The following is a 21,497-nucleotide window of genomic DNA, read 5'->3' on the forward strand; positions in this document are numbered from 1 at the left end:
TCTCTCCAACGTGCCAGACGTCATCGAATGTGAGCATTTGCCCAATCGAGTCTGTTACAACGACGAACTGCAGTCAGGTCCAGACCCCGATGAGGACGATGAGCGTGCAGATGAGCTTCCCTGAGACGGTTTCTGACAGTTTGGGCAGAAATTCTTTGGTTATGCAAACTGATTGTTGCTGCAGCTGTCCGGGTGGCTGGTCTCAGACGATCATGGAGCTGAACATGCTGGATGTGGAGGTCCTGGGCTGGTGTGGTCTGCGGTTGTGAGGCCGGTTGGATGTACCTTATGGTAAAGAAATTAACATTCATTGCACGAGCCCTGCGGTCAGCATGCCAATTGCACGCTCCCTCAAATGTTGCAGCATCTGTGGCATTGTGATCAAACTGCACATTTCTCCTATATATATTGCACACCGGGCGGGGATACTCATGGCAGCGCCCAGTGCAGTGACTACTCTAATACACTGGGCCCCGCAACTGTTAAATACATTCAATCTGATCTTTATTTAATTGTATATGCTCTGACGGTACTTACTGTAGTACCGTAGGTATAGCATTAAGACGCCGCAGACCGGCATCTCCTTCGGTCATGCGCCGCCTGCCCCAGGTCCCTCCTCATGCGGCGCATGACAGAGGGTGCTGGGGCAGGCGGCGCATGACCGAAGGAGATGCAGGTCTGCGGCGTCTTACTGTAGTACCGTAGGTATAGCATTAAGTACCGTCGGAGCATATACAATTAAAGATCAGATTGAATGTATTTAATAGTTGCGGGCCCCGGTGTATTAGAGTAGAGTCACTGCACCGGGCCCCACCATGACTGTCCCCGCCTCCTCCCTCCACACTGATGCATCTGATGGGGGATCTGTAGATGACACTTATGGGGATCTGTGGATTCCCCCCTCAGTGTCATCCACAGATTCCCCCCCATAACGGGGCGTCATCCACAGATTCCCCCCCCCCCCTTCCCCCATAACGGGGCGTCATCCACAGATTCTCCCCCCCTTCCCCCATAACGGGGCGTCATCCACAGATTCTCCCCCCCTTCCCCCATAACGGGGCGTCATCCACAGATTCCCCCCCCCCCTTCCCCCATAACGGGGCGTCATCCACAGATTCCCCCCCCCCCCTTCCCCCATAACGGGGCGTCATCCACAGATTCCCCCCCCCCCCTTCCCCCATAACGGGGCGTCATCCACAGATTCCCCCCCCCCCTTCCCCCATAACGGGGCGTCATCCACAGATTCCCCCCCCCCCTTCCCCCATAACGGGGCGTCATCCACAGATTCCCCCCCCCTTCCCCCATAACGGGGCGTCATCCACAGATTCCCCCCTTCCCCCATAACGGGGCGTCATCCACAGATCCCCCTTCCCCCATAACTGTGCGTCATCCACAGATCCACCTTCCCCCATAACGGTGCGTCATCCACAGATCCCCCTTCCCCCATAACGGTGCGTCATCCACAGATCCCCCCCCCCTTTCCCCCATAACTGTGGGTCATCCACAGATCCCCCCTTCCCCCATAACTGTGGGTCATCCACAGCACAGATCCTCCCCCTTCCCCAATAACTGTGGGTCGTCCAGACTCCCCCCCCCCCCCCCCCCCCCCCATAACGGTGCGTCATCTCTCAGACCAGTTAGTGTACTTAAAGAGGACCTTTCACTACTCTACAAACTAAAAACTAACTATACCTGTGGGCAGAGCGGTGCCCAGGGGTCCCCCTGCACTTACTAGTATGCCTGGGCGCCGCTCCGTTCGCCCGGTATAGGCTCCGGTGTCTGCGCTCCCTCTGACTGATTTCTTGTAGGAGGCGTGTCCCTTGCTGCACTGCTGGCCAATCGCAGCGCACAGCTCATAGCCAGGCTGGTTAGCTCATGTGTTATTTTTATAGAGCAGGTTGTTACAGGCGTGGTGATACCAAAAAAAAAAAATGGTCAGGTGACTGATTCTCTGTAAACTCAGGCTTCAGAACAAAATCGAAAAAATAACGGATGAATAGAACCATTTGGAGAAATTATTTTTTCCACAAAATAAATTGGTGTAAAAAAAATTTGTGCTTGCTTCACATAGCCATGTTAAAGGGTGTGGTCCCATGACAACTGTTGTGATAAGTTGCTGCCACGGGATAGCCCCTTCAAGTCTGGAATTACACATGCAGCTTTTGATGGTTTTTTATTTATTTTTTGAGACTATGACAGTAGCAGATTCAAAAGTGGTAACTCTATAAGGGAATTACACCCTTCCTCCCAGATCCACTTCTGGCTTTGGCTCAAACTGCATGTGTGATTGCAGCTTAAGGACACTTGGTTGCATGAAGAAACAACAATTTGGAGCCAGAATAGTAGTACTTGTTGACTTGTATACTGTTTATAAAATGGCAAGAAGTGATTTAGTAAAAATATATATTTTATTGTTCAGATTAACACCACACCAACCAAGGGATTTGTGTCTCCCGGAGCCCGAGTGCTTGGATTTAAAAGCTCAAAGAAAAGTTTGGTAAGCGGTCCGCTAAGCTCCATCTTGTGGAGGTGGTGCGTTGATATGGCATCCACTTCTTGGGCACTACTTTAGAAGGGTTTACGAGTATTTTGACTCTTCTTGTCTAGTTTTAAAATTTAAAATGTTGCTGCGTTAGGTTTAAGAATCCACCACGATCATGCATTATTCATGTATCATGGTTTGTGTCATTTTTTTTTTTGTCTTTATACATTTTAGTAACTAGGGTTTACAATTTGTAGATTTCAGAAATGACAAAAGAATCCATGCCTTCTCCAAAAGAGAGCGTCTACCCAGCCCTGATGAACTGCACAACTCCTGTAGATGTCATATTGCCCCAGATTACTTCCAACATGTGGTAAGTTAAATGGGAATTTTGATTTGTGACAGGCATATCCCCAGTAATCCACCTAAAAACTCTTGGGTTGTTTTGTATTAGACTGCTCAGTTTGCAAGTGAATGAAGCTATTTGTTACTATGGAGTATAATAGGAGGATACTTTAATTCCTGCAGCATTTTGCTATTTCCTTACTTATGTCAATGTAAAGTAATTTTTATTAGCTAGTACGTTCTGTAGCGTGAACTTGCTAACTAGTGAAGTCCTGTGATCACAGCAGCATTGGCTCTTATTCAAGCAGGCAGTCTCTTACCCCAATTCAAAAGGGGAAGAGGCTACACTTCAAGATTTAAGGGAACAATAATGAAAAAACTTAATTCCCCAGTGAGTATCCAAAATGCAGCTTTTGAACCTGCCATTCGCTTCTACTTTGTGTGATTTCCACAAATTGGTTGTTGCAGGCACTGCGTGCGATTCTAAATATACGTTTATTTCCTGTAGGGCAAGAGGATTGGGACAACTGATCCGTGCAAAAAACATTAAAACTATCGGTGACCTTAGTACTCTGACCCCCTGTGAAATAAAAACTCTGCCCATCCGTTCTCCAAAGATTTCTACAGTGAAGAAAGCCCTAAGAATCTACCATGAGCAGCAGGTAAGGGTTAAACCCGATGTCTGTATAAATCCTAGCCAGTTATGCCCAGAGCCTGACTAAACCCACACCTGTCTATGCTTGTAGACCAAGTTTAAAGGCTATGATGAATTTGCTGTTCTTGATGAATCCGAGAAGCCACTGAATGGTGTCGATGAGAAGCCTGGGCCTGCTGATGAAGAGAAGATTGAGAGGGGTAATTTTATTTCTCTATATTCTGTATCTGATGTTGTGGTCCGTAAGCCCAGACTGAGCAGCGCTATTCTGGGACATGCATCTCGGCTGCTGTTGTGGACCTTGTAACGTTTGGAGAGCGCAGGCAGGTTGGAGACCACTGCTGTGAATTAAAGGGGACCTGTCACCATGAAAATGCTAATTAATCTGCAGGCAGCTTGTTGTAGAGGAGATGAGAAGATTGATATGTAGTTTTATGGGAAAAGATTCAGTATTAGGCCCCTTGCAGACGAGCGGTCCTCCCGCAGCGAGTCCGCATCGCAGCACCCTGCCTGGCCTCCCAGTACTGACTGGATTCACATAGCATTATATTGATTTATGATTCTATGTAACCCTTACAGTTCTGGAATGTATTAGATGGCACTGGGAAGGGAGGGCATTTAGTTGATGTCATCGTAACCACTAGTATAGCTGTGTTAGGCTTTAAAGGGGGTTTCTGTCTCTGCCGATCAGCTGTCTGAGAAGGCAGCGGCACTTCTGTGAGCGCCACTGCCTTCTCTCAGCTTTCCCTAGGCCTGTGACTACTCATTCGTGGATCACGTGGCCTAGGAGCAGCTCAGCCCCATTCAAGTAAATGGGGCTGAGCGTGATACCAAGCACAGCCGCTGTACAATGTATTGAGCGGTTCTTGGTGAGCTTACAGGAGAGCCGCTCAGAATAACTGATCGTTTGGGAGTCCAACAGGTGTGTAACCTATACAGAGGATAGGTCCTCAATAAAAAATAAATACAATTATAATCTTGGAAAACCCTTTTAATTATAGCTAATGTTTTGTGGCTTCCACATTCCTAGATTTACCAGAGGCATCGGCTACGACGTCCACTACAGAGACATCATCCACTCCAGACATTTTGGCCCAGATCGATGCTCTTTCGGTGATGTTCACTTCTGAAGAGCTTGGGAAGTATTCAGGAAGCCAGCTATTCGAGATGCAGGAAAAACTTGGAATGATCTCCAACTGTGTGTTCAGACATCTCCAGTCCCGGTGGAGGTCTCCACCTCACGGTGGTTCTGTTTAAGACTCCAGTACTTTCTGTCTGAGTCTCTCCTGTTACAGGACCTTTTTTATTCCTATTTCTTGAGATGGAATTTTTTATGACACTGAATTTTTTCCCTTTTTTTTTTTTTTTTTTTTTTTTTTTTTTTTTAAGAAGGCATCCTGTGATGTCCCTTCTCCTTGTCTAGATTTCTTGCTGCTATATACATAGTGCTTTAAGTAGCAGATTATTTTTTTCCCCTGACGTTTTAATATTGTATAAGCCATCTATATATTACGTCATCTTCACATGACAAAATATGCCAATACTTGAAACAGTATTTTTTTAAAAACACGTTTTGTACATATCCCGACTATTACACATGAGGTCTTTATATTATCATATAATTTAATGCTACCTTAAAACCCACTCTCCCATCCTCCACTCCATCCCCAGGTCCATTAACTAATGGGCTTTCAGTGATTTAGATAGGTGGTGTGATTTTTGGGTACTGCAGCTTCACGGTATACGGGACGTTATTTTACATACATCTACATTGAGTTGGTGTGTCTAAATCACCACATAAATTTTTGCAACTTTTTCTGATATTCAGTGCATCTAAAATAAAGTATTTTTGTAGATAAAAAAATATTACTGTTTTGTGTATACAGCTCCTATACAATGCTATCAGTTTCCATGGTTTCAGACAAGCGTGCAGCAGTGTTTCAGGCTCTGCTTCTTGAAGGTCACAATAGCATTCGTTACATGCTGCTAAAATAAAAAAATTAATTGATCATAACTGATCCCAGGTAAATCCTTAAAAAGGAACAGGACCTCACTCTACATACCTGTAGAGGAGGGGGCAGATGGGAGGAAGGCACTGCCGGATCAGACTGCAGGGGATCTGCTTGTATTCTGTATGCATGAAAAAACTATAGATTTGCATAGGAGCTGTATACATAAAACAGTTTGTTTTAGTTTTTTTATTAAAAGTCTGAATGCTCTGGAGATCTAAAAAAAACAAAAACACACACTTACCCTTGAAATTTTATGAAGTAGGTAAAAAGGTCTAACTTTGCGGCCTATTTTTGCACGCAGGGAGCTTAGTTCATGTGATTTAGGTTGCCCTTTACATACATTGTACAGTATCAGCACCCAGTGGCCTTTTACACCTCCTTTCTTCTACCCTTTATTAGAAGCTTTGGCTGTCAGTCAGCTCCCCCTTCTCTGTAGCGGACAGATCCTTGTGTCCATTTTGTATATTGTGTATATAGTGGTGACTGCAGACTGATGCTCCTTTTGCTGGTAAAATCCACATTGTACATATAATTTAAGTCGGTTCCTCCAGGCTTCTTAATGTCATTTGCTGCATATGTTCCCTTTTTAGAATTAAAATGTAAAATTATTAAACTATTAAAGTACTCATGTCTACAGCGCTTTCATTTTTTACGGAGATGAACAGATTCTCGCCGTTCAGTCTTTGGGGATGTTTATACTAAGGGTTTAAATGGGGAAAGGCTTCAAACATTACATTAGAGCAGGGATGCTCAACTTGTGACCCTCCAGCTGTTGCGAAACTACAACTCCCAGCATGCCCTAATAGCTGTAGGATGTAAGGTATACTGGGAGTTGTAGTTTTGCAACAGCTGGAGGGCCGCAGGTTGGGCATCCCTGCATTAGAGGGAATGTTGGTACTTGAAGGGGTTTCTGAGATTTTATATACTGATGATCTAACCTAGGGATAGGTCATCCAGTATCTGATCAGTGGGGGTCCAACACCCGGCACCCTCGACAAAGTGAATGTGGCTGAGCTGTGATACAAAGCACAGCTGCTATCAAATGGACGTCGCTGTGTTGGGTGAGCTGCGAGAAGGCAGCAGTGCGCTCAGAAGCATCGCTGCCTTCTCAAACTGCTGATCGGTGGGGGATCCTAAAGAAAGGTAATCAGTATTAAAACCTCGGGAAACCCTTTAATGCCTCATTCATACGTTAGTGTTTTGGTCAGTGATTTCCATCAGTGATTGTGAGCCAAATCCAGATGCTGCTCTAAACACTAAACAGGTGCGGATCTTTCCCTTATACCTTATGTCTGTGGAGGCTCCACTTCTGGTTTTGGCTCACAATCACTGATGGAAATCACTGACGTGTGAATGAGGCATTAAAGAAGACCTTTCACCTGGAAAAACATTGTGAACTAAAGCATCATGACATATACAGCGGCACCCAGGGATCTCACTGCACCTATTATCCCTGGGCGCCGCTCCGTTCGGCCTCGATGTCCTCTGGTATCTTCGCTCACTTGGTTATGGTAGGCGGAGACTTAGAGGACTTGGTTATAGTAGGCGGAGTCTGCCTTTGTTCTGCTGGGCGTCTCCTCCTCCTAGGCTGTAGCGCTGGCCAATCGCAGCACAGAGCTCACAGCCTGGGAGTTGTTGTGTTTTTTTTTTTTTTTTTTTTTTTTTTTTTTCTTCTCCCAGGCTGTGAGCTCTGTGCTGCGATTGGCCAGCACTAAAGCCTAGGAGAAGGAGACACCCATTAGAACAAGGGCAGACTCCGCCTACTATAACGAAGTCCCCTAAGTCTCCGCCTACTATAACCAAGTGAGCGAAGATACCGGAGGACATCGCGGCCGAACGGAGCGGCGCCAAGGGATAATAGGTGCAGTGAGATCCCTGGGTGCCGCTGTATGTCATGATACTTAGTTCACAATGTTTTTCCAGGTGAAAGGTCCTACGGTTTTGTCTGTAGCTCCTTTGCAGACCTAGTTGTCTGTCAAACCTTCCTTGTGTAGTCTGACCCTTCAGTCATACTTGCTTTTGTCCCCTTATGCAAGCATAAATATGGGATGTTGAAAATTGGTTTTATACCAATGTGTACTTCACTCTCCCTATAATGGTGCTACCCAAACTGAGCTATAAAAGGGGTCTGCATACTTGCCAGATGCCACCATGGCTCTGAAGTAACCTTTTAAAGCGGTGTTCCTCAACTTCAGTCCTCAAGGCCCACCTGTCGGTCATGTTATAAGGCAGGGATGTGGCCCTCCAGATGTTGCAAAACTACAACTCCCATACCTGGACAGCCCACAGTAATCGGCCTACAGCAGGGCATGGTGGGAGTTGTAGTTTTACAACAGCTGGGGGGGCCACAGGTTGAGCATCCCCATTTTAAGTATTTCCTTAGTATTGAGCAGGTGATATAATTAGTATCAGTGCATCAGGACTTACCCCAGGTATTCATTCTGTGGGATATTCTCAAATCATGACTGGTAGGTTGGCCCTCAGGACTTGAGGAACACTGCTTTTAGAGGGAACCTGTCAGCAGGTTTATGCTGCCCATTTCAAGGACAGCGTAAAGTAGTGACAGACTCTGATGTATATCTGGATATCACTTTATAAATATGCAGTAGTTTTCATAAAATGCCAGTTTATCTGTTATCCTCTCAATGATGGGCATGCACTCTGGAATCCCTGTGGAGTGTCACTCTAACCGCTGGTTATTGTTGTCCTTCTTCCCATTACTGTGCACAGGGTGATTGCTATCAGCAGTGGGTGGTCAGAGTGATCCTACCGCTGTTGAATATTGAGGACCCCATAATCTGCACCTGGTAGATTGGAATTTTATGAAAACTAATGCACATTGAAAAGTAAATGATGCACCTCTATAGTGTCTGTCACTACACTACATATGGCATTCCATTCAAAGACTGGAAAACGAAGCATTTGACATTTCGGCTCCATACAGATGCCATGGAGAGGATCTCCTCATGTACAGGTTTATACAGCTGATACGGAAACTGATGCTGCCCCTAATGGGCTTTTGGAAAATGACTACCTCTAGTCTCCCATTATTAGAGGTTTTCCAGACTCCTGATACTGATTAACTGTCCTCAGGATCGGTCATCCTGCACCCCCCACCAATCAGAATGTAAGCTGAGCTGCAGTACCCTGGCATGACCACTACACTATGAATGGCGCTGTGCTTTCAGCTCTGGTCCAGTTCTGGAGGCTGCAGGACCAGCTGATCGGCGAGGGTGCTGGACCCCACTAAGCACATATTGATGGCTTAGGCATGACCAGTGCATTATAAACTTTAGATATTCTGAGCAGATACTATGGTAGATGTATTATATATTTTTTTTGTATGTTTTTGCAGCCATAGTAATCCCTTAAATAAATGACACTAACATGGTCCGTACTGCAGAAACCCCAGCTTTATTGTTCACTAATGTACAGGGAGCACAAGGTGTTGACCCTAGAACATAATCTTTTGCATGCAGAGTTCAGAAGCAGAGGAGGGGAGAGGCTTATCCGTTTTTGTTATCCTAGGTCGAATATCTAAACAAATGTAAAACGGTGGATTTTTCTCCGCCATGAAGAATCCTATGTTTGTTTACAGTAGGAAGCACTGAACATTACAATAGCAGGTCAAAATGCGGATGGCACAGAGTATCACCATATACGTGAGCATTGAATCAATCGGTAAACGGCGACACGCTGTCATTCTGAGATTAGCTGATGTTACCTAAGCTAAGTAAAAGGGAAGACAAGTCTTAGAACGTACAAGTCAATTGTTGGGAAAATGTCACATAAGATGTTTGGCATGAAATCGTTTTTATTCCACATATAAGGCAAGATGACAAAAAGAAAAGACAGTGGCTGCCGCTCCTTTGAGGGGTCTTTTTAGGATTGATATCCATCAGTACAGGAGCCAGCCTTTCAGTGGAGCATTAAATGGCTTCCACATAATTCGCTGGAAGCATGCCAGTCTTGCCAGTTCTCTGGACTGTCCCATACATCCAGCCTTCATCAATGGTCTGGACGTTTACTATAGTATCGCCATCCTTGAAGGTCACTTCATCGCCATCCGTTGCCCTGTAGTCGTACATGGCCCTGAAGGTTTTCTAGAAAAGGAAATATAGTTGGTTATTGCCTCCTTCATACCGCAATATAGTGCAGTCCTCTTTTAGGGAACTTTGATGACTAGCTTGGCTGCTTTTCAAAGGAACCTGACGTTTTCCATTAGAAGCCACTATGGTAGTGTGACCTCCGCCCTGTTAGTGTCCTGTAAATAAAGGGGTGTATCTGTCTGAATTAGGCCTCATACACATGACCATTTTGCAGTCTGTAAACCACAGATCTGCAAAATCTGGACACCTTCCGTGTGTGATCTGCATTTTTTTCCCCTCCTGTTACTAGAAATGACTATTCTTGTCGGACAAAAATGGAACATGTTCTATAATTTGTGGAAAGGACACACTGAGGCGGACAGCACACTAATGCCATCGGGTTTTTTTTTTGTGAAATATGGTTGTGTGCAAGAATCCTAAATCTAAAGGTCGAAGTCTTGAAGGTTTTACCTATCACGCTCAGTTGAATAATCAGCTGTCAGCAAATAATACGCTGCAAATTACAGCTTTAAAAAAATAAAAAAATAAACTCCTCTGTCACTTCCTGTTGAAAGGCAGTAATCCTATACTGTAAGTCAGTGCTCAACCTTTTAAACAGTCCTTAAAACAGAATTTAGGATTAGGCATGAGCTATACCTGTCCTGGCCAGGATCGCTGAGTAGCGGTGATCCCATAGAAATGCATGTGATTGCTGCGGCAGTCGCATGAAATCCAACACGGCTGGATTTCTTGCGACTGCCGCGGCGATCCCATTCATTCCTATGGGATCACCGCTACTCGGCAATCCTGGCGTCGCGTGACCAGTGTCGCCATGTAGCTCTTGCCTTTTTGCCAGTCCAGTACTTCTGCAGACAGCTGTTACAGGATGATTGCTCTTCACCAGAGCAGAGACAACTGTCTTGGGTGAGAGGCTTTACTAACTAGGTGATCTCCACATAGAGATATAGTCCAATCCATAACATAATAAACATGTAAGAAATCGTCTATAAAAGATTATATAAATAAGATTAGTTGTTGGGTTTTCTTTAGATGCCTATGTTCCGTTTCACCGAATTGACCTGTTTAATTATGCGGTGACAAATGTGAAGGGGAGACTAAGACTAATTGATGGAGATGCTTTTTCAACCTGTTAACAGACCTTTACGAAAATGTCAATCACCAAGATACCGACCTCTTAAACTACTCGGTCATCTTAAAGGAATGTTTCAGCCATACGTATAAAGATACAGATACTTACTCCAGTAGTGGATGGATGTGATGGGACTGACGAGGCTGTGGTTAGTTGAGTGGCCACAGAAGATGATCTCTGTTGGGGAAGCTCCGTAGTTTTGGTTTGCTTGTAACCTAGAACGTAATATGAAATTCATGAGAACAGGTAGCCTCTTGGTAGAATGTGTAAGCTAGAATTGCTGCTACAAGCGGTTCTATATTGCCAGACACTATAGAGCTAGCGGGCTGCCTTGTGAAGCCCACTCTTACCTTGGTAAAATAGTATTTGTGAACTTTCCTTGTGGCCTATAGGTATTATGAAATAATGAAATGATAATTACTCATGTAAGGCTCTATGAGTATGGCACCTCTCGTATTAACGATCATCGTACCTGTTACACTGGTTGTAAAGAGACCTCCATTGCTATAGTAGGAATGGTGCTGGTCGGCGCCTTCGGAGGGTTCAGATTTCTCATCTCCTGCGCTCAAGCTCAAGGCACTGGCAGAACGGGAGTGTTCACGGCTGCGGCGGGCTTGAATTGGAAATCAAAAGGGGTACAATGAAGAGAGGGTTCCTAAGGCAAAGACCAACCTGATCTTGGTTTTTGTTTAGTCCTCTGTCTTTTCAATGCCTCAAACCAATTCCCCAGCTTCTTGAGAGGGGAGTCCTGCACTGGTTCTTCAAACCCAGCAGCAAAAGGTATGGGATCAAACCAGGGATGCACCCCCCCCCCCCCCCCCCTCCCAGGGTACCATAGCAGCACCTATGCCCCTGGTGTTGCTCTATATCTATATTCACTAAAGATAATGTTTATCCAAGTCTAAAATGCATTAACAAAGAATACCGAGATGTCGGGCAACGTACCAGAAAGCATGTGTAGACTTCTTGATTGGATATTGTCTTCAGCAGGGTCATAGTCGAAGACTGATCCAGGATTTGTACGCCAGACTCTAAGATCTAAGAGGAGAAATATATAGACTGTTACACCTTAGATGGACTGCCTCCTCAGGGCCAAACTACCCCGATTAACGTCATAGGTATCAAGGGTAATGCTGTAAACGTTGCTTTCATGGCATAACATTTTCCGACCTGTAAGTGGCGATTGCCCACAAAGGGACATCCTAATTCCTCCATCACCTGTGACATCCTGATCCTGTTCACTCCTCTTTCGTTCAATCTCCACAACTTTCCTCTGAATTCCACGGTAGGTAATGTCACTGAAGTCAATGGTATTCTTCTTCACTCGTTCCGTTATTGGGTCGGTGACCACAGGTGTAAAGCTTCCTTTCTGCTTCTCAAAGTCCTCATGGTACTTCACCTAAAATATAAAGGAATCGGAATAAAGGGTTTTAATTTTGGTTAAACAATGTGATGAAGTTCAGTCTCCAGGCACTACCATCAATCAGCTGTTCTGCTATATTCCTTCCCCAGGCACTGCCACCAATCAACTGTTCTGCAGTATTCCTTATCCGGGCACTACCACGGATCAGGTGTTCTGCAGTAGCTTCCACATTGGAACTACAAAGTTCTGTTCATTGAGTAGTTGCCAGAGCTGATTCCCTTACGTCCTACCAGCAGCACAGATGGGGTTAACTAACCCCCCCCCCCCCCCCCGTGGACTGGTAGGACCGGCAGAATTTTAATGAGCCCAAGAACCAATAACACCAATAACAAAGCTTTACACCCCTACAAAGGAGGGAACAGAGCCCACTGTGTTCTTTTCTGTCCTCCAGACAGGTGGGCTCTCGGTTCCCCTATTTTGTCAGGGAGTTAGGATCTAGATTAGATCCTCCTGGGGGGTGGAGCGCCGCCTATTTAAAGCTCCTTTTGTCCCTCAATCGTCCTCTGGCAGCACTTGCTTTGTAAGCTAGCTCCCAGAGCCCATTAGTACCTGGTACTTCTACTATTGTTCTCATTGCGTTTTTTTCTGCTGCGCTACTTAGGTGGGCCTCTGCTTACGCCGTTCTCCTGATGGTTGTCAAATTGTCAGAATTATTAATTCTCTTTTCTTTGCAGCGATGGCTTCACCTAAGGACCCCGAGACCCGTAAATCGGTCTTAAAGAGGAAGCATCTGGCCTGCTTTGACTGCAGTACGCTGCTGGATGACAATTGTCCCTTCTCAAGGTGCGAGGCTTACCGTAGATCCCAGTCGGCCACGGAACCCACCATGCAAGAAATGTACGTGTGGGTTAAGGGATATGTTGACGAATCCATCAAGGGCGTGGTTAACCTGCTGGACGAGAGGCTTCCTGCCGCTACTCAAGCTTCCATGGATACCTCCGCGCCCGTGGAGAGGCCCGTCGCAATTTCTTTGGTCTCCTCCTCTTTGGATGAAGAGGAGTTAACATCATGCTTTTTTCCACCAGAGAAAACTCAGAAATTGCTGGTTGGGGGACCATAATGTTGACATCGGGGAGTCCTCCGATCCCGCCGGTCGGGCACAGCGTATCTTCAAGGCGGATGAGACCCTTCCTTCCGTTATGTGGATGGAATGGAAAAAGCCTGAGAAAGGTCCAGTCCTGACTAAGAAGTTCAGGACCATGTTTCCCATGGCGAACTCCTTGGTGGAATCGTAGGTTTCCATTCCCAAGGTGGACATGGCTATCGCCAAACTGTCCAGATAAATTCTGGTGCCAGTAGACAATGGGTCTAGTCTGCAAGACCCCCTTGATAGGAGGGCAGAGTGCACATTAAGAGGAGGCTACTCGGCTGCTGTAGCCTCTGCTTCGACCGCTATCGTGGCTACAGAAGTTTCATCCTTCCTCTGTTACCGCCTAAATCAGATCCAGACGGATGTGGACCAGAGGGTGTCCCGGGACGACATCCTGGCCACATTTAAGACCGTCAACCTGGCGACGGAGTTTCTGTGCGACACGGCACAGTTACAACTAAAATTGGCAGCCAAGTCCATGGCCCTGGTCTCTGCAGCCCGCAGGCCCTTATGGCTTAAACCATGGGTCGCGGATAACGCATCGAAGTATAATTTGTGCGGTCTCCCCTTTGAGCCTGACCGCTTGTTCGGCTCACAATTGGACAAGATCATGGAGGATCTCTCCTATAAGAAGGGGAAAAGTCTTCCCCAGCAGCCCTTTCGGGGACGGGGCAGACAAGAGCGTGACGGTAGATCCGGCCAACAAGCACAAAATAGATCACGTAGAGACTGGGGGGCGCAGCGAAAATTTTCAAAGCCCCTTCGCTAAGGAGGCTAAGCCCTCGTAGGCTCTTGGTTAACCCCCGCTACTCCTGCCATCCTTCCGGAAGATTTTACTATTCCTTGTGCCCATTGGGGGGCATCTCGCCCAGTTCAAGGATGTCTGGGCTCAGGACATTCCGGACCCTTGGGTCGTAAAGGTCATTTCCGAGGGCTACTTAATAAACCTCAAGTCGCCTCCCCCGGACAGATTTGTGGGCAACCATCGCTTACAGGCAGGCGATTCTGGAGGCCTATATCCAGGACTATATCCTCAAGGGCGTTCTGAAGGAGGTTCCGGCAGGAGAGCGGGGCTTAGGGATCTATTCTCCGGTTTCTAGTTCCTAAGAAATCCGGAGACCCCTGGATGATTATCGATTTGAGATTTTTCAATTGATTTATAAGGAAGGCAAAGTTTCGTATGGAAACTATCAGGTCAGTGATCCACGTTCTCAACCACGGAGACGTGATGGCTACCCTGGACCTCAAGAATGCGTATCTTCACATCCCCATCCATCCTGCCTCCCAGAGGTATCTCAGGATCACGGTCCAGGTCTCGGGGGTCCTCAGACACCTTAAATTTCTTGCCTTACCCTTCGGGATTTCCTCTGCTCCTATCACCTTCACCATGGTGGTGGTTTCGGTGGTGGCAGCTTTGAGGCTTCAAGGGCTGACCGTAATTCCTTACCTGGACGATTGGCTCCTAAAAGCCTCCTCGGTTCCAGTTCTTACCCACCATCTTCATGTAGCTATCTCTTTTCTGCTCCTCCTAGGGTGGATCATCAACTGGCAGAAGTCGAACATGAGCCAGTCGACTTCAGTAACCTATCTAGGCTTCAAAGTAGACTTCGTTGGGATGTCCCTCCAGTTGACTCCAGAAAGAAGAACTCTGGATTCCACTTTCATCTCCCACTACAGACTAGACGGCAGGGTAGCGGAGTTTTCAGCCTTTGGGCAGGTTATCCTTAGCTCTGCCAGGCATGAGGGCCCTCCCTAGGGGTTCTTCTTGCTATCTCCCCATCTGTGCTGCTGGTAGGACATAAGGGAATCGTTCATTTCTAACAATAATTAGTTTTCCCTTAGTCCTAACAGCAGCAGACAAATTTCCCACCCTAGTAAGTTATTCTTGCTATAGACACAGTGGGCTGGGGGATGTCCCCTCCTTTTGTAGGGGTGTAAAGCTTTGTTATTGGTTCTTGGGCTCATTAAAATTCCACCGGTCCTACCAGTCCACGGGGGGTAGTTAACCCCATCTGTGCTGCTGTTAGGACTAAGGGAAAACAAATTATCGTTAGAAATTAACGATTACCACCAGCACATGGGAGTAGGGAGGAGCGAACCTGAACATTACTGGCTTCGGGTGGGTTAGGAATTCCGTTATAGGTTCTGTTTTAACCGACTATAACGGAATTCGTAGACTGAATGCAAGGGCATTTAGTTTTGATCTGTCATAATAGAACTCTATAGCCAAGCATAACAGATCTGTCTGGTTTCTGTTATCCAGGACTGAAAACAAAGTCCTGTTCCATTCTGCATAACGGAAACCATACGGATCCGTTGTGTTTGGCCATAGACTTCTACTATGATGGATCAAAACATAATGCCTCTTAAAAGCTTCAGTTTTGCATTCCGTCTATGAATTCCATTATATTCCGTTATAACGGAATTCCTAGCCCACCCAAACACCGAACCCGAACATAGTAAAGTTCGGGTTCGCTTATCCCTACGTGGGAGCAGTCGAACAAAATGGACGGAGCAGTGTAGTGTCGGCACATATTTTTGGCACCAGAGCTACTGTGTAATAGCTGATGGGCAGGGATGCCGGGAGTCATTTAGCTGAGATAGACCCTAGAAGGCATTGTGCCTGGTGTAAGAGTGATTTTCCTAGTGACAGATTTAACATACCCACAGAGCTGTTATGGGGTCAAATCTGATGAATTACAACAATGTTCCCTAACCCTAATATCAATCTTGTTAAAAAGGTTATAGGAGATTGGTGTCTAGTATTGTAGCTCGGCCTCCTTTTCATGCGTAGGACTGAGCTGCAATACCAGACAAAACCTATGCACAGGAGAGGTAAATAAATTAGAACCCATTTTTGTAATCCTGCAAGATAAATGACAAAACCGTTTAAAGGCTATGGAAGCATTTATTTATTTTTTGTCTTTTTTTCATTATTGCATTTTACACATTTTGGGCTAAAAATGTAATTTAAAAAATTGTTTTTGAGATACAGGGGTTAAAATTTGTCTTTGCAGAGTATGACTTTTATCTCTGATCTCCTTACCTCATAAATACTCATTATAGCTAAACTTATCTATCTGATAAAAGTATTGCTTAAATGAGTGTTTGAGATCAGGAGATTAGAGCCATCAGCTGATGGGACTGAGAAGTGATACACTGCAAAGAGACTGATTTTTAACCCCTATACCTCAAAAAAGGCAGAAAATGTTTAATAAAGACTATTAAAAAATTAATTTTTTAGCCCAAAAGGAATAAAAAATGCTCCAAAGGCATCCATAGACTTTTAATATGCAGAATATTCATGACAAATAAGGTAAATAATAAGTTACCGCTGAAATGTGGCGCTGGGTTTCACGGACACGTCTCATTTCAGGAGTATCCATCAAGTAGGCGGCTCTACCTTGTATCTGTTTGCGGAAGCTGTCAGAATACAGAACCTGAAGGTAAGGAGACGTACAGTCAGTGGATGGCCATGGCTGTCTGATGGGGGGTTATTACGTGTGCTAGTAGCATAAACTAGAACAAGACAGTGAGTGGTTTGAGCCTTCTCGGGAGTGAGACACTGAAAGCAAATTTCTTACCTGATCTTCATAAAATAACCTAGAACTAAAACTGCAAATTTCCAGTAAAGTTTAATTGGTTACTTGTTAGCAATTCTTTATTACAAGCGATTAACGTCCAGACTGATATTTCCATGTCCAGGTCTAATGTAATGGATTTTTTCAGCTTATTGTTGTCTTTTAGTAAATATCACCAATACTTTGCTTTTATTATCTACTGATCCTGCGTAAAAGCCATGTGTTATACTCCATTCACATCCAAAGCTCTATTCGAACTTCCAGCTTACAGGACTGCAAATGCATCAAAAAAAACACATAAAAACAGTGTTAGGTAGAAAAATCACATCCTAAAAATCCAGATGAGGGTTCCTTCCACAACAGGTTTTTTTCAGCACACAAAATACTCTGTGTGAACATACACAAAGGGGTTTACTGTGCCTCCTGATTTCAGTCTGTAGCCAGCTGGATTCTAAATGCAGCTTTGTATGTGACTGGAGTTTAAGACTACTTTCACACTAGCGTTTTAGCTTTCCGTTTGTGAGATCCGTTTCAGGGATCTCACAAGCGTCCAAAACGGATCAGTTTTGCCCTAATGCATTCTGAATGGAAAAGGATCCGCTCAGAATGCACCAGTTTGCCTCGGTTCCGTCTCCATTCCGCTCTGGAGGCGGACACCATAACACTGCCTGCAGCGTTTTGCTGTCCGCCTGAAAAAGCGGAGCCAAACAGATCCGTCCTGGCACACAATGTAAGTCAATGGTGACAGATCCGTGTTCTCTGACATAATCTGGCACAATAGAAAACGGATTCGTCCCCCATTGACTTTCAGTGGTGTTCAAGATGGATCCGTCATGGCTATAGAAGACATAATACAACTGGATCCGTTCATGACGGATGCTTGCGGTTGTACAGTATTACAACCGCATGACGGATCTGCAAAAAACGCTAGTGTGAAAGTAGTCTAAGAAATTATGCTACCCAAGAGCAGTATAAAACAAATAAAGCAAAGATACTCAAAATGTAGGTTAAAAGTGTAAAAGTGAGACTTTGCTACCAGAAGATCTACATTATATTTTGTGTTGAGTTTTGACATAAGCTGAAGTTGCAGAGCTTTTTTTTTTTTTTTTTCACCCATGGCAATGATTCCAGAGCTATGTAGTGAGAACTCTTTAAGTAGTTTTTTTTTATAATTGCATTTTATTAGTTTTGATCTAAAATTATTTTTTCAACTGGTCTTTATTAAAAATGTTCAGCCGTTTCTAAGTTACAAGGGTTAAAAATCAGTCTGTTCACAGGCTGCTTCTGTTTTCTTTGAAACTTGTCATCTTACACCTCATGTAAAACTCAGATCTTCTGACCTCATAAGCCATATCAGTGTGCTAAAAATTGATCATGAGTATTTACGAGGTTAGAAGATCAGAGATCAGAACTTTACATGAGCTGTCAGGTGATAGGATTAAAAAAAACAACAACAAAAAAAAACTGAAACTGACTGCCTGCAGGCTGATTTTTAACCCTGTATCCCAGAAATGTTTTTAATATAGACCAATTGATATGATTTTTAGCCCAAAATGAGTAAAATGCAATCATAAATAAATGCCCTTGAAGGTGTCTATAGCCTTTAAAGGGAACCTGTCACAGGGATTTGATGTATAGAGCTGAGGACATGGGTTGCTAGATGGCCGCTAGCACATCCGCAATACCCAGTCCCCATAGCTCTGTGTGCTTTTAATTGTGGAAAAAAAACTATTTGATACATATGCAAATTACCCTGAGATGTGTCCTGTATGTGAGATGAGTCCAGCGTGAAGGAGCCCAGCACCTTCCCACATCTTCAGAATCTCCTCCTTGCTCCCTGTCAGAAAGCCAGAGCCGCGTAATCTCGCGATGCGCGAGCTAGCGCATGCGCAGTGTCCTCATAGTGTTCCTTCCCTGTGCTGGCATCAGCCTCAGGGAAGGAACAGCGCATGTGCTAGCTCGCACATTGCTAGATTACGGCGCTCTGTCTTTCTGATGTCGGGGAGCAAGGAGGAGATTCTGAGGATGCGGGGCGGTTCTGCGCTCCTTCACGCTGGACTCATCTCACGTACAGGACACATCTCAGGGTAATTTGCATATATATCAAATCGGTTTAGGGACTGGGTATTGCGGATGTGCAAGCGGCCATCTAGCAACCCATGTCCTCAGCTCTATACATCAAATCCCGGCGACAGGTTCCCTTTAAAGCAACTGATCTGATCTCTTCTCTTCTGTACTAGCCAATTGAAAGGCAGATTCTGGTTCCCTATGATAACACTGAACTGTGGCAAGAGCAGGAACTGTTGTCATGCAAGCAGCAGAAGTGAAACTCTTCTTTAAGGAGTTCTGCAAGACCAGGAACCCACATTTTGATGGCTGAGCAAGATGCAAAAAAATAAATAAATAAAAAAGACCTGTCACAGGTGGATCTGAAGTATGATGTGCGACCTACATGCACCTAGAGGCCTCGGTGGTCATGTCCTGTGCCTGCACATATCAGCGGGAACCTGAAGCGGTAGAGCAGGGAGCTTGGTGCTGGACCCAGAGGGTCCCTGATAGGTCTCTTTTTTTTTTTTTTACCTTTGCCCGGCCATCTAAACAAGGTTCCCGGTTGCAGAGAACCCCTTTAAAGGAGACCTGCAACTTTAACCTATATGGATTTGCTTAACATCATATTTTCACTAACTTATCTATAGATTTTCTAGTAGGCATTTTTTATGTCATTGACATCATGTAGTCCTTTTAGCTGATATTCTTGGGGTTCCCCTGGTTAATTTCTCTACGACTGTTATCATTTAGTATATCGTCAGAAGTGCAATCCTCAGGATCATGTTATGGTATTGTCATTTTTGATTAAGAGATCAGAACACCGCACAGATGAGACTATTATCCGTGTTATCATAGGAATAAAGGCCGTTGTACGGAAATACCGAGCTAATATTTTCCTGGTTACGTTTAACCCTCTCCATCTCTGGAGTGACAGGCGTTGGTGTAGATTTTCCCAAATTTTCTTTGTATGTGACCTACAGCATATAAAGAAGCATTCACATATCACTACCACAAGAATTATACAGGAATCTAAATTCAGTGTGTAAGTCCAGGGGAAGCTGCACAGAGGAGGAGGTTTTAGGAGAAGACTGTGGTTATGCTTGAAGCAATGACAGGCACATTATTAGCTGGTAGCCTTCAAAATCATTAGCCAAAAAGTGGTGACAACAGACGCTTGTGAGATGCTTCTGTAAGCATTGCCCAACGTGTGGAAACACTTCTCCCCACCATTACCACTATGGAATGTATGAATCCATCCATAACCTCTTCAGGACCTGGCGATTTTCAGATTTTGCACTTTCGTTTTTTTACTCCCTGCCTTCCAGGAGCCATAACGTTATTATTTTTCCATTTTTCTATAGCCATATGAGGGCTTGTATTTTTTATTTTTTTATTTTTTTTTGTACTTTTGTACTTACACATACTTTTCAATGGCACCATTTTCTATTGCATATAATGTTGTGGGAAGCTGGAAAAAATTCCAAATGGGGTGGAATTGGAAAACAAACCCAATTCCACCATAGTTTTATGGGTTTATTTTTTTATACAGCATTCTCTGTGTCGTAAAATGGACCTGTTCCCTTCACTAAGCGGGTCTATACAATTACAGTGATACTACATTTATATAGTTTTTCTTGTGTTTTAATTCTTTAAAAAAATAAAAACTGAGAAAAACAGTTTTTTTCTTTTTTTTTCATTGTCATATTCAGACCCACATAACTTTTTTTTATAGTTATGTCTATGGGGCTGTGTGAGTTTTTTTGGGTGAGACAATCTTTAATTTTTAATGGTACCATTTTGATGTGTGTATGGCTTTTTAATTTTTTTTAAATACATTTTTTGGGGGAGTTGAAGGGCAGATTTTTTTTTCCCCATTACGGCATTCACCATGCTGAATAAATATGTTTATATTATAATCGTTACGGGCATTTTAGGATGTGGTGATGCCAATGATTTTTTTTTTTATTGTTCATATATTTTATTTTTTATATGAGGAAATGGGGTGATTACAATTTTTGTATTTGTTTATATTTTTAAAAACTTTTTGGGTCTCCCATAGACTGCAATGATTTAACATGGCAGCCTATTGGAGTTTTATTATGTTTTTCATAGGATCATTGCTGTGGCAGGCATTCAGAAGGCCTGTGGCTGCCACAGCAAGTGAACGGCAACCTCGATTTTAAGCGCTGGGGAACCATTCGGGCCCTAGGAAAGGCTGCTTACCAGGGTCCATGATCAGCCGTATCACCTCGGCACCATCTTTAAAGTCCGGTGCAGAAGAGGCTATAGAGGTTTTCCCATCTCAAGATTTGTGGCATATTACTAAGATATGACACATATGTCAGATAAGTGCGGGTCCCACCACTGGGACCTGCTCTTATCTCCAAAATAGGACCCCTCAAGTGAGAGAAGCTGCACATGCATAGCCACTCGCCACTCTCTGTTATGGGAGTTCCGGAAATAGCTGAGTTCTGGCTTGGCTATTTCTGGAAGTTCCATAGCGGTGAACCGAGAGGTGGCCGTGCTTGCACTGCTTCCTCTCTCTTCACTACTCACTCAGCAGTGAATGGAGAAGACATGCATGCATGGTGTGTTCTCCTTCACTTCAAGGGCCCGTTCTGG

The 21,497-nt window shown here is 44.6% G+C and overlaps 2 protein-coding genes across 12 annotated transcripts in view; one reads left to right on the forward strand and one right to left on the reverse strand.

Annotated features, from left to right (window-relative positions):
• RIF1 (replication timing regulatory factor 1) overlaps nucleotides 1-6,119 on the forward strand; it is a 54,961-nt gene extending 48,842 nt beyond the window's left edge. For all 4 annotated transcript variants that reach the window (XM_044302929.1, XM_044302932.1, XM_044302931.1 and 1 more), the window contains 5 exons: nucleotides 2,420-2,497; nucleotides 2,740-2,855; nucleotides 3,336-3,489; nucleotides 3,574-3,682; nucleotides 4,513-6,119. In XM_044302929.1, the coding sequence (XP_044158864.1) occupies nucleotides 2,420-2,497; nucleotides 2,740-2,855; nucleotides 3,336-3,489; nucleotides 3,574-3,682; nucleotides 4,513-4,739 (684 nt within the window). In that variant the 3' untranslated portion in view covers nucleotides 4,740-6,119. The remainder of the gene's footprint in view (nucleotides 1-2,419; nucleotides 2,498-2,739; nucleotides 2,856-3,335; nucleotides 3,490-3,573; nucleotides 3,683-4,512) is intronic.
• A 2,770-nt stretch (nucleotides 6,120-8,889) lies between these two features.
• NEB (nebulin) overlaps nucleotides 8,890-21,497 on the reverse strand; it is a 173,556-nt gene continuing 160,948 nt past the window's right edge. For 4 of the 8 annotated variants that reach the window (XM_044303563.1, XM_044303566.1, XM_044303561.1 and 1 more), the window contains 8 exons: nucleotides 19,757-19,849; nucleotides 16,578-16,685; nucleotides 11,951-12,131; nucleotides 11,678-11,770; nucleotides 11,205-11,345; nucleotides 11,083-11,118; nucleotides 10,841-10,947; nucleotides 8,890-9,597 (listed from right to left, as the gene is read on the reverse strand). In XM_044303563.1, the coding sequence (XP_044159498.1) occupies nucleotides 9,424-9,597; nucleotides 10,841-10,947; nucleotides 11,083-11,118; nucleotides 11,205-11,345; nucleotides 11,678-11,770; nucleotides 11,951-12,131; nucleotides 16,578-16,685; nucleotides 19,757-19,849 (933 nt within the window). In that variant the 3' untranslated portion in view covers nucleotides 8,890-9,423. The remainder of the gene's footprint in view (nucleotides 9,598-10,840; nucleotides 10,948-11,082; nucleotides 11,119-11,204; nucleotides 11,346-11,677; nucleotides 11,771-11,950; nucleotides 12,132-16,577; nucleotides 16,686-19,756; nucleotides 19,850-21,497) is intronic. The other 4 variants (XM_044303568.1, XM_044303564.1, XM_044303562.1 and 1 more) reach the window with 1 other exon arrangement.

Source organism: Bufo gargarizans, chromosome 8, assembly GCF_014858855.1.
Source record: "Bufo gargarizans isolate SCDJY-AF-19 chromosome 8, ASM1485885v1, whole genome shotgun sequence".
NCBI lineage: Eukaryota > Metazoa > Chordata > Amphibia > Anura > Bufonidae > Bufo > Bufo gargarizans.